The 18912-nt window shown below is 42.1% G+C and overlaps 1 protein-coding gene across 1 annotated transcript; it reads left to right on the top strand.

Moving 5' to 3' along the window:
• Positions 1–1536: 1536 nt before the first annotated feature.
• On the top strand, positions 1537–9889 carry mab21l3 (mab-21-like 3). Its single transcript, XM_061227126.1, has 7 exons — positions 1537–1584; positions 3100–3240; positions 3403–3474; positions 4031–4322; positions 6482–6663; positions 7194–7388; positions 7988–9889. Exons 1-7 carry the CDS (start codon positions 1537–1539, stop codon positions 8219–8221), a joined length of 1164 nt encoding a protein of 387 aa, XP_061083110.1. The 3' UTR covers positions 8222–9889.
• The last annotated feature ends 9023 nt before the right edge of the window (positions 9890–18912 follow it).

Genomic DNA, 18912 nt, shown 5'->3' with positions numbered 1-18912 from the left:
ATGCACTATCTGAATTCATTCATGACCATAATAGTTACAGTGATGGTGGTGACAGGCAATCTTATCAATATCAAATGTTATGAGCATCCCGATCAATACCAATTTTGCTGGCAGCAATACCTAGCCTTCGCTTTGAAACCATAACATCTAGGGCTGCCGGGACAAATTTCTAGTCCTGAACAATAATATTTACAACTAGTTCCCATACCATTGCTGTATAACTGTATAAAATGTAAGAAAATATGCAACCATTTTTATTTTTATCACAGATTTCTCTGTGGATGATTCTGATGGCACTTTACCATACAGGTGGCAAACTTTCATTGACTGTACCTTAGACTTAAAATGAGATGTTTCTTGCAGATGTTTCATATTTATGGATAAAAGGCGAGTTATTTTGGAGACAATATGAAGGAGACACTTCTATTGCAAGAATCTTGCGTTTATTTAAATTGTTTGGGATAAATTTCACGATAAAATATAAAGGCGGTCATAAAATCTTATATCATAATATAAGGGTTAACGGGTTAAGCCATCAAAGCTGCTTTATCTTCAGTAAGAACCTACGTCCAGTTTGCCTCAACACAACAAAGTGCTTCTGTGTATAAACGCCTTGGGGTGTTTAAAGCAGTGATGGATGGAGCAGATGCCACCCTATCACTTTAAAATGGCTCCCTGGATAGGCTGGCTAAATGTGACGGACAGCGTGAGACAAAATGAGGTCAGTGTCCAAAAGGCACTTCCTCTCCATTTTAACACGTGTTGTTTTCATGTTTTGTTGATCCTGCAACATAGTGAGCCCTTTTTACTTCTACTGCTGTAGCCTATCCACTTAAAGTTATGATGCATTGTGTGTTCAGAGATGCTCTCCTGCGTACCACTGTTGTACTGAGTGGTTATTTGTGTTACTGTCATTCTGATGGTTGATTAATCAACTGAACATTAACTGAAGCTTCTGACCCATATCTACATGACTGTATGCATTGCACTGCTGCCACACAATTGGCTGAATAGATAATCACATTAATAAGTAGGTGTAATAAAGTGAAAATGTTCCTCATAAAGTGTTCGGTGAGTGAATACACTCATTTGGTGTATGAAGAAAATAATACTTTATGTAATGGTGACTTTTAAAATCAGGGCTGATGAAATGAAATTTGTGTCCCATCTACATTTAGTTGCATATGTAGAAATTAATATGTGTATAAGCACACGTCCAGGGATTTTAAAGTGTATTTGCCATTTACATCCATAAGGCTGAAGGACAACTGGCCTTTTTAAGCATCCAAAATCGATAGTGTGAAATCAATGGCTGTGTGTGGGACAGTTCCCTGGGTTCCTGTTAATCTGTGTCACATGTATCGCAGCAGAGCGGACAGGCACACAGTCCGCAAAGGAGGGTTACTGCCGCCAAAATAAAACACAAATAAAAATAGGGCAGCACATACAAAGACTTTTATCAGAGAAAGAAGCAGAAAAAGTCAAAAGACACAAAGTCATTTCAAAGTCAAGTGGGCTTAGGGAGAAGACTGTGAAATGGCAGATTTCACTGATGAGGACCTGGACAACTATCTACAAAACCAGGTAAAGGATTCTCAATAATCAATCATGCATGTTTGTTTAGAAGAATTTGAACAATGATATTAGCAGGATGGCTCTTTCTTCTTGTCACAGTGATGGTTTATTACTTTCATGGACTCAAAGATATTTACTCTTTAGTCTTTCTGCTAAACACCTATTTGTATTTCATGGGGTCCTGCATACACAAGGGTTCTCAGGGTGCCAGGTAAATATGAGGCAGGAGTCCTGTGTTTTTTTTTCGTTTTTTTTCTGGATGATGAACAAAAAATGTATCCATCCATCCATCCATTATCTTAACCCAGGGGGGCTGGAGCCTATCCCAGCATACATTGCGCGAAAGGCAGGAATACACCCTGGACAGGTCGCCAGTCCATCGCAGGGCACACACACCATTCGCTCACACACTCATACCCACAGGCAATTTAGACTCTCCAATCAGGAGAAAGGAAACCCACACGAACACGAGGAGAACAACTCAAAAGATACACAGACCAAGATTGAAGTCTGTGTAGACCTGAATTATTCTAAACTGAATTAGTCCTTGTTAGTTAGTGTGAAACAATAATAACTGATGTGATGTTCAAGGTGCAAGCTAGGGGGCACATAGATGAACTAGGGGGAATATTGAATATATGTTGGTCTGGCAGTGTCAATGCCTTGCAATATACATTAGGCCTACCAAGCCTGTTTTTTTTGTGCACAGCAAATTACTATTTCTTATTTTCCATTTTAATGCACACTTCTATCACTAGTCTCATCTCCTGACTATCTTCCTTACTGTTTATCTACCACCACGATGATGCTGGAACACTGTGATTTGATAATGGTATTGCTGACTTGCTGTGAACGGTCTTGTGATTGCTGGAGAAATCCATCATAATATATCATTACACAGCTTTGTTGAATGGTCGATTTTGATTGGTAACTTCAGTCTAATATTTCTGAATAATGACTGCTCCTATGTGTAACAAACCACTTCAACTTGGAGTGCTTTTCATATCACTCCGGAGACGGAAGTGAGATTAGTTTTCAAATTTGACATTAATCCACCATTAACTCTCCTCATATCTTATTCCATTAATCCCAATACTCTCTCACAAGCCTATATTATCTACAGGAACACAATGGAAAATGTGTTTCACATTCATTTCAATTCACTTGGACAAATACAAATAATTTGAAATCAATATTTTGTGTCAAATTATTTATCGATTTCTTTCATAAGGTAATTGGCCGTGTAATGAATGGAATAATGTCATGCAGCTGCTGTGCTATCGGAAATTTTCAATGGCAGACCACCTCTTTGTGGATTATAACTTATTTATCATTTTGACCTGTCTGGCCAGAGTATGGTAGACACTGACCTGTTTTGCAGTGAGCTTAGTTAAACTAAGCACTGGGTACACATTAGTGGTCGGAAAATGGTGAGCAATGTTGGGACTGAATGGCCTGTTCTCATCATTATGTCATGTCCATGTAATGTCACGTCATGCTAACCCCATAGTATACTGTGCACAGGTGGACCTCCGACATCGACAGGTGTTGAAGACGGTGGAGGAGGTGCAGAAGATCATTAAAGACCTGACCACAGAGATCAGCACCAAAGATGGCCGCTTTCAGCCCATCACCAATTCAGGCATACATAGCGACAACATCAAAGTATGAGACTAAGATTATGTTTCTTCTCAAATATTACTTCTCAAAATGTCTCTTCCTTGTATTTGCTAGACCACATTGATGACATAATTACGCCTGTTCTAAAATGATACTAATCTATTTATATTTAAAACTATTTACAATTATCTGTTGTTCCATCTTCAGGATCAACCTGCATTAGTGGCCAAGCTGGCAACCCTACTGCGAGGGAAAAGTGCAATCAACCCAGCTATCCAGGTGAGCTTGAGTCCAAGCAGGTATTAGTTAAGCAGCTAGTCTTTTGACCAGATATTTGTTGGTTGTGTCACGTGTCACAACTAATTCTATCCCCCTTCCAAAACTTATCCCCTCCGGGGTCATGTTTCCGGTTCCGTCTCTGTAATGACGTCAATCATATTTGTTTACTGCCGTGTGTCTGCATCGGCAAGTTAGCGACGCTTTTGTGAATATGTAGTGCTTCATATGTAATATCTCGATTATTTATATACATTGAACCACGATATAGACTACATCTAGCTAGCTAGACAGATCCCTAGCTAGCTAGGAATAAAAAACAGCTATGGCATAAATGCATAAATATGATATGCTATAATGTGTGTGGACTTCGGTATGAATTGTAAGCCAGTCTGAATGAGAGTAACAGTGGCCCTGACACAGTAAAAAGTGTAAATTCAACTCAAACAGATTATGGAACCGGGTTGTACTAAGAGTTGATTTAACACTGAATATTTTACTGTGTACCCCAGTTTCCAATGCAAAAACTGAATAAAATTTGATTGAACGTCTCTACCAGGTCCTCACGCCGACCTTCATGCTAATCTCCGTGCCGGTCCGTGGCTTGACGGGTTTTAAGCAGCGTCGGACGCGCCAGTGGCGCTACTACACCCTGAGCGGGGCGCGGCTGCTGTCCCCGGTCCGCGAGCCCGAAAAACTGCACCAGTGGCTGGAGCTGGAGAGCTTCCACAATCCGGCCCAGGAGTGGCACGATGCCAGCGTGGCCATGGAGGGCGATATCGTGCCTGCCAAGGTGGTCAACATCTTCAAAGAACAGCTGAAGGCAGCCATCAAAGCCTGCGGTTCAGCCAGTGAGTTACATAGCAGCCCTTTACCCCTTACGTTATCCAGCCATCCTGCTTTGTGTTCAGTTATCCAGCTAACTTAGGCATCCTGCTTTGTGAGTAGCTATCCAGCTAATTTAGCCATCGTACTTCGTGTGCAGTTATCAAGATTTAATAATAAATTCAAATGAATCATTTCAATATTTGGGGTAAAAACTATTTCACTTGTCAAACACACAGTGACCTAAAACATATTGCTTTCTACTTGTGAGAAAAAAGTAATATTTTAATTCATTACAAGTAAAAACTTTAAATTGTGAGATTTAAATCTTCAAATTGCAATAGAGGAGAATCCAAATATAAAGTATGCTAGTCACACAATACAAGTTTCTGTGGCAATCTCAGTGCAGCTAGTTCACCAGTCTTTCACAGGCACCACATTTCTGAGTGTGGAATTCTGTAGGAAGATGTTTGGAATTGTACTATAATGTGTGAGGAACCGGGCTTGTAACCTTAAGGTTGCAGGTTCGAGACCCAGGTAGGTCCATGACATGTCCATGTACCCTTGAGCTAAACTTGAGTTAACTACTTAACCTGAATTGTTTCAGTATATATCCAACTGTGTACATGGATGCTATGTAAAATGAGTGCTGTTGTAAGTCACTCTGGCATATGTTAAATGTAATGCAGTGCACAGTGATGAATGTTAATTTATTTGGTTTGGAAGTCCACGCAGTCTGGCCCGGGTGTTCCCTGTTAGCTGAACAGCATGTGATTTAAAAGGCAGATTGAGCACTCAGAAAGCAAACGCTGTAGGTGAAGAGGGCCATCGGAGATTAATTCCACTTGTATGCTGGCTTAATGAGTCCCAGCCCATTAGTCTGTGCGAGGGGGAAATGGAGCGTGAATGCCATGTAGTCCTATAGCAGCATAATGGAAAGGGACCCCACTGAATAAATGTCTGAGTCAGAAAAGCGTATCCAGCCCTGTCTTTACTGGTATGTACAGGTTCACTGGGCATGCTCAGTCCAGCAAACTGCAGCCTGTGTCGTTTATTTCCCCCTTTATGGGCTCTGAAAGTACCTCTCACCGCAGCACTGACCTGCCGTGTGTGTGTGTGTGTGTGTGTGTGTGTGTGTATGTGTATGTGTGCATGTGTGTGTGTGCACGCTCTTCTGAACAGCTTTAATGAGCATTGTTAGCCCGCTTAGCGCTACACGCAATCCATACATTTGCCATGCATGTGGGTCAGGGAGAGGCTAATGCCTGTTTTGCTAACACATGGGTCCAGCAGATGTTGATGTCAATTAAACGTCCATACCTCTCGGCTTTACCGTTACGTAACATGCCTAATCCGGCAGCACACACGCAATTGTGTAACATTACATTATTATTTATTTGCTTGGCCAGTATCCATGTCCAGGTTAATACACACGGCCTAGCTCATATATAAAAAATTAGCTGTTTATTTAACTGCATATTTTATTATGGAAATAAGTATACTTTTCTCAGGGATGCACTGTGGCTCACCTTGGATTCAGTCCTGAAAAGTGTTCCTGAACAAACCAAGCCAGGTATTCTCCCTCAACAGTGACCTGGAAGCATATTAATATACAGTACCTATAATGGGAAAATGTAAAATGTCTACATGCAAGCTATTTAGCGTATGATCATATATCAACCTTGTATGGAGTTACAGACATCCACATAAACACATTTGGGTGAAGACAGGGCCACATATGAAGTTATGCCAAGTACATATTCCACTGTGAATACAAAACAGCTGGAAAACTGACCAGGGCAGACAAGAACTTAAGAATAACAAAGAGCGGGTTCTGAGAAGGTCAGGTGACCAATTTCCCATGATTCAGCTTTGGTGACATGGGGGGCACTGTTTCACTGTGCTGAAATGGGAAATTTCTTCATTTCTGAGATAAATGTTTGCCTTACTCAGTTCTGACAGACTTCATTTATTTGTGTTCTTGTGATTAAATATATTGTCCATATTTATTTCATAAAAATGCTATTCGTTTTGTTGGAAGTTGTTTGAGTTTTTTTGGGTTTTGTGCATGAATATTCCTTATGCTTTATAGCACTGTGAGCGCTTAATGTGAAGATATTTAGAATTAAAAAGCAATATAATATTCTGTATTTTATTTGTATAGAGGATTTTTTTTTTTTTCCAGGTAAAGTAAGCATACAGGAGACAGGGGGGTCTGTAGTCCGAGTTGCCGTGGAGACCTCTGAGGGGCAGATCGAGGTTGAGCTGGTCCCCACGGTGGAGATGATGAACTGCTGGCCCAGAAAGGCTCGCTGGCCCAGGCTGCTGAAACGGTGGCCCTCTGCAGAGAGGGCTCGCTGCATCAAGGTGGGCCGTAATGTCAATAAATAAACACTGACTGTTTCTGCCTGGCTCCACCTTCTACACAATTTTGGGGTTGGAGTTTTGGGTTGGCTCATTTGAATAAAATATTCTCTAATCAATCAGGTGCCGCCATTGTTCCAAGCTGTATCCATAACAGCTACCATTTTCCAGACATATCAACCTGAGTGATGTTCTATAGACATTACAACAAGTTAAGTCGCCAGCTGTCCAGTGACTGTCCAGTAATATGAGGTCAGCTCTTCCCCTGATACAGAACATGCCAGTTTCATATGTGAAATTACTCCACAGTTATTATCAGTTATCTCCACTCAGTTTTTATCCGTTATCTCCACGCAGTTATTATTCATTATCTCTACGCAGTTATTATCAGTTATCTCCATGCAGTTATTTAAGCGTTATGAGAACCCATGGTATATCATGGATATTGGCACAGCTAGTGGGGTGGTTAGGCACGATGCGAAGTGGAGTTATCAGTTATCTCCTCACAGTTATTATCAGTTATCTCCACGCAGTCGTTTGGATTCAACCTGATGGCCACTTCCAACTACCACTGGCTGTTGTCCTTCACGAGGGCGGAGCAGGTGCTGCTGGGAAGCATCGACGAAGACGGAGGGTGCCGCAGGAAGTGCTACCGCGTGATTCGTCAGCTGAAAGAGGAGGAGTGGTGTCCAGTGCCCAAGCCTGCCATTACTGCTTACCACCTGCAGGTAGAGCTCACCTAACGTCATCATAGGCTTCCGATTAGCCCAATCAGGAAAGGTAGGGGTGCCATATTGGTGGGGGGATTTAGGATGCTTCCAGAGGCTGTGCTGTATTTGTGCACGGATGGGTTGCCCTGGGGTGGTGGGGCCCAATGTGAGATCTGTCCATGGGGTCCAAAATCAAAGGTGACACCCCTGAGGAAACGGGTTCTGCTGGTTTCGAGCCAAGATGAGACATCACAGGTAGAAACCCCTGCTTTGTGATTGGCTGACCCAGAATGGTGACCTCCAGTGGCAGGACAGAAGTGGCTTTGTCCCACCAGTTCTCCAGGATTCCTCGCATTCTTCACATTCTTTAGCTGCATTGATCCTTGCACTGGGCGTGAATGAAAGCACAAGAAAACAAACACATTTAGAAAGGAAAAGAAAACATTGTTAACACTGGTCTCATCATTACCATTACTATCCTGTGCATTCCTAAATCACTCATTAAATGAGCTAGTTAACCATTATTATTTGTAGACCCATTGAATGTACTGCAACTTAAGTCACAAGACACAAGAGAACTGTCCTTTTAGCCTCTGGCCCTCTCTCTCCTCCCACAGACCCTCCTGTTCTGGACCTGTGAGAAGTACCCCAGCACGAAGGACTGGAAGAACCTGAGAGAGAGTGTTCTGCGTCTGGCCAAGAAGCTGCACAAGTGTGTGAGTCAGCGCTACCTCCGCCATTACTTTGTCCGTGGCTACAACCTGCTCAAGTACACCAACACCAACGAGCTGGACGACATGACCAAGAAGATCTGTGAATTCCTGAACAGCCCAGGCGTTTACATCCACTAAGCACCTAAACTCTAGTGTACCCACCATCTACAGACACAAGCACACAACATTTACATCCACTAAGCACCTAACCTCTGCTGTACCCACCATCTACACACACATACCAGTACCCAACATTCGCATCCCTCTTTACGCCAAGACTCCTGGAGAAATGCTACATCCACTGAACACTCAGCCTTCTACACAACTGCTGTCTATACACACTGCAAAAAAGTCTATCTTATCAAGAGTTTTAGTCCTCTCAATTAGAAATGATTAGCTAGTTTTAAGCTATTGTTTGCTTGACAATCCCATTGGCTAATTTTGGAATGCGTCAAAACACTCCCCTCATTGGCAATAGTTTTGTCTTATTTCGCAAAAAGTAATAAAAATAGTGATTTAGTCTAAATATAAGTACCTATTTTTTGTTTTTTGCATTGCACTGACCATCCTATCTCCCCAGGAGATGTGTACCCTGCTGAAAAAAACTGCTCAAACTCAGTTTTGAAACAGCTAGCGGCTGGTTGACCAGTTAGACCAGCTCCATACTCAATATGGTTTGACCAGCTCAAGCTGGTAGCTGGTATTTCAAGCTGGTCGTAGCTGGATTTTACACCAGGGTACAGTATAATGACTCCATTATTCTACCTACAACTCTCAACATACACTGACTCCCCAATGCCCACATATATGGGCACTAACCCCACAATATCCATTGAACATTTCTGTGCTGCCAAGTTGGTGAAACTGCGTCTTGGTGTTCAGGTGAAAGCCAAGCTACATTTGGCTTAAAAGTGAAAGATTTCTAGCCGACTAAGATGTAGCCTGGTTATTTCCACCTAAGACCTGAGCTGTATTGTGGTTAACCTAGTCTGTTTGTGTTAAGATATCTCTTGGGCTCAACATCCACCCCTCTTCTGTTCTTTTCAGACATCACCCATACAATATTTAAACAGTTTTACATTTATGTAGTTTAAATCTCTCTGTTCAGTTGTGTCTGACAATGCAGAAACAATACTGCCTAAAAAATGGAAAATGTATATTAATCCCAGAAGTCCAAATGATTGGACATTACTGTGGACTACAACTCCTGGTTGACATGCAGTGCTAGCCACCATCTATCTAGCTTTTAAGAATAGCATCTAATTCGTGATGTCCTATCTAACCTCTGTCTCCCTGTTGGGTAGCTGTAATCATCTGTATGAAGGAAAGCGTTTGCTCAAGGCAGTCATGCACACAGCTGTTCCATTCAAGCCCTTGCGATGCAATGTACTTAATTAAGATCTCCTTTAATTAGTGAGATGCTGTCGAAAGCCTGTCCTTTCTGTGTGGGTTATATGTTGGTGGGCATGTGCCGGTTTGTGGCTCAGGTTCGGGGTAGGCACGCACACAGCTGTTCTCTCAGAGCCCCCGTGGTGTGATGGGAATTACTCAGACCGACAGGGCTACTCCCGATTAACTCGACACGCAGTCTTCCGCCATGCAGAAAAAAGCCATACCGCACCCTGTATACTGCATTTCTCTTCACTGGTAAGCTTTGGCCTATAAAGCATTCCTTATGATGAAACACAATGTGCACTAATAATTATTCAAAATACGCTCTGTCTATGTGCATAGATGAAAATGAGGTTTTGTGAAATATGATGCAAAACATCAAATGGTAATTTTAATGTTAAACATTGTACATGGTATCCGACAAATAAAGAAAATGCGAAGGAGCAATAAACATATGGGTGATCCGTGCATGTATTCTACTTGATGTATATGTTTCCCAAAAGGTGAAATTGTACATACAATGATCATAGTCTCTGTGTGTGTGTGTGTGTGTATGCGCGTTGTGAGAGACGGAGAGAGACCGTTTATGACTCAAAGCATTTTCCCGTCCTTCTCACAGTGCGTAGTTATGACACAGCTGATATGCAGTTCCCAGCCCTGTTTGCTTCTGCTGTCAGTGCAGACTGACTGAGTTCCTTACACCACAGCTGTGAACGTACAAGGCTTCCAAATGAGAGCTTAGATGAGTTACAACAATCCTGTTCACTAGAGAGAAGCCCAGGTCACCAGTGCCTCGGGCTGGAATCAAAGGCCGCACCAGTGTTTGGGAAAGTAGAGTTCAGCACAGTACAGCACAGTACAGCCAGTCAGTAAAATGTATACCAACACAATATTATTTTTTATTTTTTTCACCATGAAGATAAAGTTCCCTGAAATCTTTTTAGTGGTGTAAAATGTCAGTTTGCATTTTCTTTATTTTTGTGTGATAGGATTAACTATGTAGCGTAGTTTATAGATATTTATTTTTATTAGACGGATCGGTTTCGTTAAATTTTACAGCTAAAAAGAGAGCCTTTCTGGGCATGCTGCCATTTTCCACACGGCTGACCTCGGGGTCATTGTGAAACTGTCTGGTCCCAAACTGCTACACATCTTTTTTACCGCATCCGGGATCGAGATGGTACACATCTGTGGCCAATCCCGGGAGGGCACTGTGCAACATGCTAATGGCTCAGGCATTGACAAGAACATGGCTGACTTCGCTCATTGGCTGCAGTCAGGCGTACTGTCCCGGCCTTGTTTTGTAATAAAAGCACATCTGCTGCTCAGCAGGATGGCCCTGAGCCCAGCAGGGGGCACCAGTGAGGAGGAGGGTGAGGAATGTAAACTGGTCCAGAAATGAAGTCCTGCCGGGGGGGGGGGGGGGGGGTCTCTGAGATGACCTGGCCGGAGCGTTGGTGCAATGTTGTGGAAACGTTACCCTTCGGCTGAAGTCTCGCGCACACGCCCCGGCCCAAGCCACAGAACGTCTGGTCCCTCTGTGGGAAACGGACATGTGGTCGCTGGGTGTTTTCTTATTTATCTGACATTATTTATGTACTTTGCCAACATTCTCTTCCTGTATAACTTTGTTTGCAGTTTTGCCTCTTGCAAATCATGCTTCCCACTGATAAAGGGAGATTTTTTTCAGCTGGAATGTGACTTAAATTTCCACAGCATTAAGAACATTTCAGGTGAGGTGCTCCTCAAACCTCCTAACCCCTATAGCTCAGTCATTTGAGCAGTGAACTGGCTGCCAGAGATGCTTGCACTGGGAAAACTCTTTAAGCCATGAGAAAAGGGACCACTAGATGCTGCTGTCATACCATGAAGCTACACCATTAACAACCTGCTGTTTAGTCTGACTGACATCCCAGTGACGCTATAATCCAGCAACATGGCCGCCCATTCACACTGCGCTTCAAAATGCTGTCTGCTTATGCTATAATCCTCCTGTACTTTCCTCCAACAATACTGTTGTTCAATCACATTTTATACGTGCCAATCCAGATACACGTCAATTTAAATATACGTTTATCCAGACATACTGTAATCCAGCAATTGATAAAATGTACACGTACGTAGATAACCAGCTGCACTACACTGGAACCCAGTGATGTTACAGTTTATCTATCCCACAACCCCTTTCTCTGTGTCCCGGCTTTGCTGTAATGAAGTGCCGCTCTGTAATTCTGGCACGTCTTAATCCAAATCTAACCTGAATTTGGTTGGCATTTATATAGCACCTTCATCCAAAGCGCTGTACAATTGATGCTTCTCATTCACCCATTCATACACACACTCACACACCAACGGCAATTGTTAGTTCAACAATAGTTCAGTCTCCTTCCAGAGATGGTTGTGTCTTAGAAAAAGCTTTTTGATTATATATAATGGACAGTTTGTAGCCTAGTGGTTAAGGTGCTTGACTGGGGCCTGAAAGGTTAGTGGTTCAAAGCCCAGTGTAGCCACAATAAGATCTGTGCAGCTGTTGGGCCCTTGAGCAACACCCCCCCCCCCTCCCCCACATTACTCGAATCAACTGTAAATCACTTTGGATGAATGCATCGCATAAATAACTGTAATGCAAATCTGATGAGATTGTGAAGCATTCCATATCCCCAGAGATAGCACAGGTTATCGCTGGGTGAAACAGCTGACAGAAATAGACAGTAATCATTATTATGGCTTGGCCTGTTCCATGGCACTTTTTCATAATAATCTGAATTGCTAAGGGGCTGATCATTCGCATGTGGTTCTCTGAAAATGTGGACAGTGCAAATGAGCGAGCTGCTGTACTTATGGTTACAGAATGTGCTTACAGTGAATCACAAAGATGAGAAAAGGCTTAAAAATAGAAAGAGTGAGAAAAAGAGAGAGAGATACACAGGTTTTCAAATTCAACATCCAAGCAAACCAAGTCCACTCCTACCTGAGCATTTCATGATAGCTTGGTGGTTTTCGGGCAGAAACTGATAACCTTTGGTCAATTGCGATGTTACAAAAGAGGTATCTATTTCCCAACGTTCACCTCCCTTGATGTGTGAAGCCATTGAGTGGGGGGGAAGGTTGCAGGTTTAGACACAAGGGTGTAAAATGCTTTGTGTGTAAGGGGGCTGGATGGGTCAAAGAGTGGCAGCAATTAACTGTGCCAAAACCTTTATTTAGGAATATATAAATGTAGGCCAAGTTACTAGATACAGTTGTAACTTTAAGTTCACTTACAGTGCCCTCTAAAATGGTTTGATGAACAAAGAAGGTTAGCAATTACATAGGAAACGAGCTACAGTACAATATATTGCAGCAAGTGGCCGTATATGATTTTAACTAATATGATCGTACTAATAGCATTGCGCAGAGATAAAGATGTTTTGTATGACGGGTCATTTCCCTCTCTAAAAAAAGTGTATTTTATTATAGAGTTTTTGTTTTGTCTTTATTCAAGAAACATTTTGGAGGGCACTTTTGTGAAAACAAATATTGTATGACGAATAGAAGAGGCTTTTTTGGCACCTGCTTATTGGCAGAGGAAACATTTTCGGTGTGTTGTTGGCTGGGGAGCCATCTGCCCTCCGTTTGTTTGTTGAAAAGAAAAGTACAGTGTGAGGGACTGTTAAACCGGCACTGCCTGTTTTTATCTCACCAACAGGAGAGATACCAAACAGAACACTTCTATTGACAGAGATACCTCTAAAATGTAAACCAAAAAGAATGACAAAGGTTCCACTGAGAGATATGCCCAACGTTTAAACCCACGCTTTGTGCCAAGAACTGAGGGAAAAGATCAGAGATAATGAATAAGAGCATGCTGTTTAGGTTATGAAATATTTAAGATAAGTTTAAAAGATGTGTATCAAAATGGGCAGAAAGCAGATTCATATTAAGGAATGAAATATTAATACAGGAAATGTGCAGGGAGCAGCTGTCACTCGGGGCTCCGTATGCTAATTCTTGTGCCCATATTTTTTTTCACTTAACCCTCTACAGGCAGTTAGACTGAGAATGAAAATAGACAAGAAAGTTACTGACCTACATGCTGCCTAAACCAAAAGGTCAGGGAACAAAATCATTCCATAATCTCAGAGGCATTGGAATGTAGACAGCACCACCCCACTGAAATACTGTCTCTTTCTTTAAACTTTTGGGCTGGTTTCACAGACACCAATTAAGCGTAGTCCTGGACTTAACCGAGAAACTCAAAAATGTTCCGTTGAAAATGGAATTAAAAATATTTAGTCTTAGACTAGGTTTAACCTGTGTCTACAAAATGCCCCTTTATTTCTTATTCATTCATTCATTCATTTATTTTTAAAATAAATGTTCAGTCAAGTCAAATAAATAACATGCACACACACACACACATACACACACACACCACCTGACCTAACCTGACCTATTGAAAGCTTGGAGGAGAAGGCTCGTCAGAAGCACATACTACTTAATTGTGAGTCACCAACCCTCTTACCCTCCCCCTCCATTCCTCCATCCCGTGTTTCTGCTTTCTCTCCCCCAGCTCTCTGACAGACTGTGGGGTCAATCTCAAACGCACAACTCATACGTCCACATTGGTCTAACATAACATTGTGTGTCCTCACATTTCCCTGTTTTAAAATAATTTAGAATCATAGGCATAGTGCTCACGTTCAGTAATAAATATCCTGAGCACACACACAGCTTCTTGTCCATTTACAGCTCCCTGCAGCCAAACCTCTCATTTCCCCAACGGTGTCCAAACAAGTGCCTAATCACATGACCCTCAAGTCCACATTCCAGTGCTATGGTAGGGTTTTTCTCAACTGTCACCTTTGAGTCTGTGGGGGTGGGCGGTTCGAAAAGTTAGAAAACCTGATAAATTCAAAGCTGAAATTGATCTGTTTGGATGTATTCCATTTCTACAACACAACTACTGTTGGTGTACTCCCAGCACAGACATTTTACACAGATTAGTGTGCTCAATGCATCAGGATTAGTTCTCAAAAAGACTAAGGCTAATAAGTTTAAAGATACACACAAAACATTCTTACTGGCTGGCTTTGACTTCTAAAAACCCAGTATTTACTTTTTTATTATTATTGTTCTCATTTTTTGAATTTTTTTTCATTTATTTTAGAATTTGTCTTATTTTCATTAGTTTGGCTGCACAGGGCCACTGGCTCTGGTGATATGCACTCTACTGTAATTTAAATTCACATTGTATCATTTTGCTATTGTTATTTTTCTTTTCTCATGACATTGCCAGTATTGTATTGTATCGTGTTGTTTAATCTGCTCTGAATGCTCTATATTTTAATCACAGTCAGTGATTCCTGGTAAAGTTTGTTTATGGCAGTTGGACCAGCAGGACAGGCATGGATTCAGACAAGGGAGCTACTGAGAGAGGGAGAGAGCTTTTAAAACTCTCATTCCTGGTTTAAAAATTCTCACGAAGCCTGTACCACAATACTATCATTACAGCCACCCCCTCCTGATTCATGGCCACAGGGCCCCCGCAGTGCCATCACAAAACCCCCCACAATAACCTCGACAAACTATGCGCTGAAATTCAAGGTTACGAAGCTCGATGTTTAAAACGACGTCGTTAACCGCGAAAGACTCCCTTCCAGGCCCTCGTCATGTCCGAATACGATCTTTCTCACGTGGATGAGAGAGGCATATTTGTTTTGCAGCCTGTGGACTCTCTGGTATGTGTTGCCATGGAAATGCCCTTGGGTCAAGATCAAGGTGGACATGGTGTCGACAAACAAGGCTGGCTAATAAAGAGCAGCGAAGCAGGCCTGCTTCATCCAGACTCCTGCAGGACAGGGAGAAGACATGAGAGAGGAGACCACGGCAGACACTGCTTCCCCCAGAGAGAGAGAGACGGAGGGAGAGAAAGAGAGAGAGACGGAGGGAGAGAAAGAGGGAGACGGAGGGAGAGAAAGAGGACGGAAAGAGAGACGAGGGAGAGAGAGACGAGGGAGAGAAAGAGGGAGACGGAGGGAGAGAAAGAGAGAGACGGAGGGAGAGAAAGAAGAGGGAAAGAGAGAGACGAGGGAGAGAGAGGAGGGAGAGAAAGAGAGACAGAGGGAGAGAAAGAAAAAGAGAGTGTTTAGTATTGTTCAGTGCTTTTTAATACTGTATGTTTTGGCAATACAGAATGAAGTGTTTTAGTCATGCCAATAAAGCAAATTGAATTGAATTGAAAGAGAGGGAATTTATTAATGTCATGACATTGCTAACACACAAATACCAGACAGACATCGAGAGACATTTGCTTGTATTCTGTTTATACGTTCATTCTATGTTTATTGTATCTTTTTTAATGCTTTGGTAATATGTATCTAGTTTGTACACCATGCCAATAAAGCTAATTTGAGAGAGAGAGACTGAGAGATGGAGAGTCTCTCCTTCGAGAGGACAGTGTCAGTGCAGTTAGGAGGGCCCAGATACATGCATTATTCATAGCTGTGCCAGGCCTGCCAATTGGCACCACAACAATAAATGACTAATGGAAGCATAATCAATCTTTCCCCCGGAGACATTCTGAACATAATGGAGCAGATATTGGGCATTAGGTGTTGGCTCAGTGTTCAAGCACACATGGGCATGAGGTGTTGTCTTAGTGTTCAAACACACGTGGACATTATCTTTAGCACAAATGTGAAAATGAATAAGCAATAACAAAATGACAACAGCATGTGCATTGTGAACCCGATACACAGAGATGTTTTACCCACAACGCACAAATAATTGATTACAAAGTTTTGGTTTTATTTACAACACATAAGCATGGACAAAAGATATTCAAATAGTAGTGCTTTGGTGTAGTGTTTTGGAAGGTGCAGCCAAAACACTGCACCAAAGCACAACCATTTGAATATCTTTTGCTAATGTGAGTGCTTTTCAGGCGGAAAACGTGTTAACCGCTAGGCATGTCAGTGGGGGGAGGGTTCACTGCGGATTCAAAATGTTTACCTTAGCTTATGAGAGAATACTGTTTGGATTTTGTTACAAGGAGCACTGGTATTGTTGAACAAGAAAACTAAAGAAAATGTTGTTATTGAAGTGACAATTCAGCCCATTTGATCCTCAGGCCCCAGGGAAATCATCACCCTCCAAATAATATTTGGCACGGGAACCTCTGGCAAGTTCTACTGGCACAATTTACTACCACACTTCTCCTTTTGTCCCCCTTTCCTTCTCTTTATCTCTTCCTCTCCTATACACTCTCTTTCTGTCGGTTTTGTTCCTTAGGACATCGGGGAAAACAGACAAATTTACACATCCTAATTTTATGTGAAATAAAGATTGCTAGCTGGGACCCTCACGCACTATAGGCAATAAGGAGGAACAATCAAGTACGTCTTCACTCACCAAACAGCCCTCATGAGACATTTCCTGGCAGATTTATTGCAGTGTTAAAATGAAAATGTTTTGGATAGGATAGGAATAAGGATATGATAGGAAAGTACTTTCTCCTTGCCCTGCTAACGGTGAACCATTTCCCCTGCAAAAGGAGGCCCCTGCCCCCTGCTTGCGAATGTGATGTCAAAACCGACATCAAAAATGAACAACTGCTTGTTCAGCTGTTGGATCTGACGAATATATCTGAGAGGCAGAGAGAACGGCGCACTAGGAGTTTCAGTTTTAATCATTTTGATTTTGGAAATATTGAACCCTAGAGGGTAACTGTCAATATTCAAGAAACAAACCTCCTCCCTCAATGTCCAATGTCTCAGTATACTATTTGAATTTTCTATTTTGTTTGTCAGTTTATGAGCTGTGCAAAAGGCTGATGATGTGTTCACACGTTTTTGTCCTCGCTTCATTCCCTGCCCCCAGTTATAACAGGTATAATCTCAGTCCTTTTATTGTAAGAATGTGAGAAAGTGCTTCAAGGCTGCAGAGATGCAGACATAGAAAGGAAAGGACATTGAAAATCAGTGATATGTTTTACAATAGAAATGTTATTTTCCTCCATTCTTCAATGCACACCAATACACACGGACAGACGCACACACACACACACACACACATGCATGCACACACACACGCACGCACGTACATGCACACACACACACACACACACACACACAGAAAGGGAGCGGGCCATTTTTAGAATTCCTGGCATCTTTCCGTCAGAATGCTCAGACATTTCCCATGGAGAATCTGACAAACTGGCGAGGTCCAGATGGGCAAACATAAAGGTGTTACTCATGCAATGTTAAACGGGCTGCCAGGAAATCGCCTTGTAGCTTCTGCGCATTTCATTCATCGCTAAGCCCTGGGTAAAAATAGAAGCACGAGAGACACTAATGTCGCTCATTGGACGCATCAACAGAAGGGCAGGACTACCTAAAGCATACAATCCGGAAAACGGTTCTTCCCCCAGATATTCAACCCTTCAGTCTGCTTCCCATGAAGCCTGGTCTGTGAGGCTCCTGGCCTGTGAGGCTCCTGGCCTCACTGCAAAAAAGTGTTTTAGTCTTGTCATGAAAATCTTTTTTCTTCTCATGTAAAAAATCTCAGCTTGTTTTAAGTTACTTTTTGCTTCACAAGATACATTTTCTTGCCCCTTTGACAAATCTTGAAGTGAGTGAAACTGCCTTATCTCATTGGCAACATTTGTCTTAGTGTTTAGCAGAACAGTAATAGAAATAAAAAGTCTAAAGTACGAGTTAAGACTGACTTATTCTTGGGTTTTTGCAGTGGAGAAGGTGAATGGGGAAAGCCTGATCCTCGGCCAGCAGTCCTACTCTTTATGAATGGGCACCTCGGCCTGGTGAAAGCCTAAAATGTCTTATTTTTTGCTTTTTGCAGTGCTATATGAAGCAGCTTAAGCCCTTTGTGTGGTTCTCTTTGTCTGAGCCCCTATAACAGTGGAGAAATGCAGACTTCTCATCTTTTAATTTAAGGATTTCCAGAGCTTTCCTGAAGATTACTGAACATCTGGACCAAAACAGCGAAGACAAGATACAGTATAATGCCTTATGGTGGCCCCTTGCCACTATCCATTTCAAACGGCTCCTTCTGGCCAGGAAGGGTCACTGATGGAGGTTTCCGGAGAGTATAGCACTTTCACACCTTTTCAGAGTTGACTTATAGGCTCTCGGGAGATGAACGTAAATATTATGCAGATAAATGGCAGGTACACATGATGCTGGTATATAAAGTTTTCTTTCAGGTTTCCTTCTTTCGGCTACTTTTCATTGAAAGGCTTTCCTCCCATTACGTCGTGTGCCTTTCTGCTGGATGCCCTCTGCTCTGAAGGAAGAACAATGAGATTTCTAACATTATCATCTTTTATCAAGATGTCTGTGATTTAATTTAAAAGACATTTGCAGCTTCAAGCTCCATGAATTCCTGGCTTTAATCTTTAAAGCAGGGTCTTTGGCACGTGGCTGATGGTTGCCTAGCAG

This window comes from Conger conger, chromosome 17 (assembly GCF_963514075.1).
Source record: "Conger conger chromosome 17, fConCon1.1, whole genome shotgun sequence".
Lineage (NCBI taxonomy): Eukaryota > Metazoa > Chordata > Actinopteri > Anguilliformes > Congridae > Conger > Conger conger.
Note: the sequence above shows the minus strand (reverse complement) of the source record. Positions and strands in the feature narration are given on the sequence as shown.

Bases quoted from the DNA above. Each gene is read 5' to 3' on its own strand.
- mab21l3 (XM_061227126.1), top strand. From the start codon at position 1,537: ATGGCAGATTTCACTGATGAGGACCTGGACAACTATCTACAAAACCAG. The intron at 4,323-6,481 runs GTGAGTTACATA...TTTTTTTTCCAG, and splicing joins CAAAGCCTGCGGTTCAGCCA to GTAAAGTAAGCATACAGGAG. The intron at 7,389-7,987 runs GTAGAGCTCACC...CTCCTCCCACAG, and splicing joins TTACTGCTTACCACCTGCAG to ACCCTCCTGTTCTGGACCTG.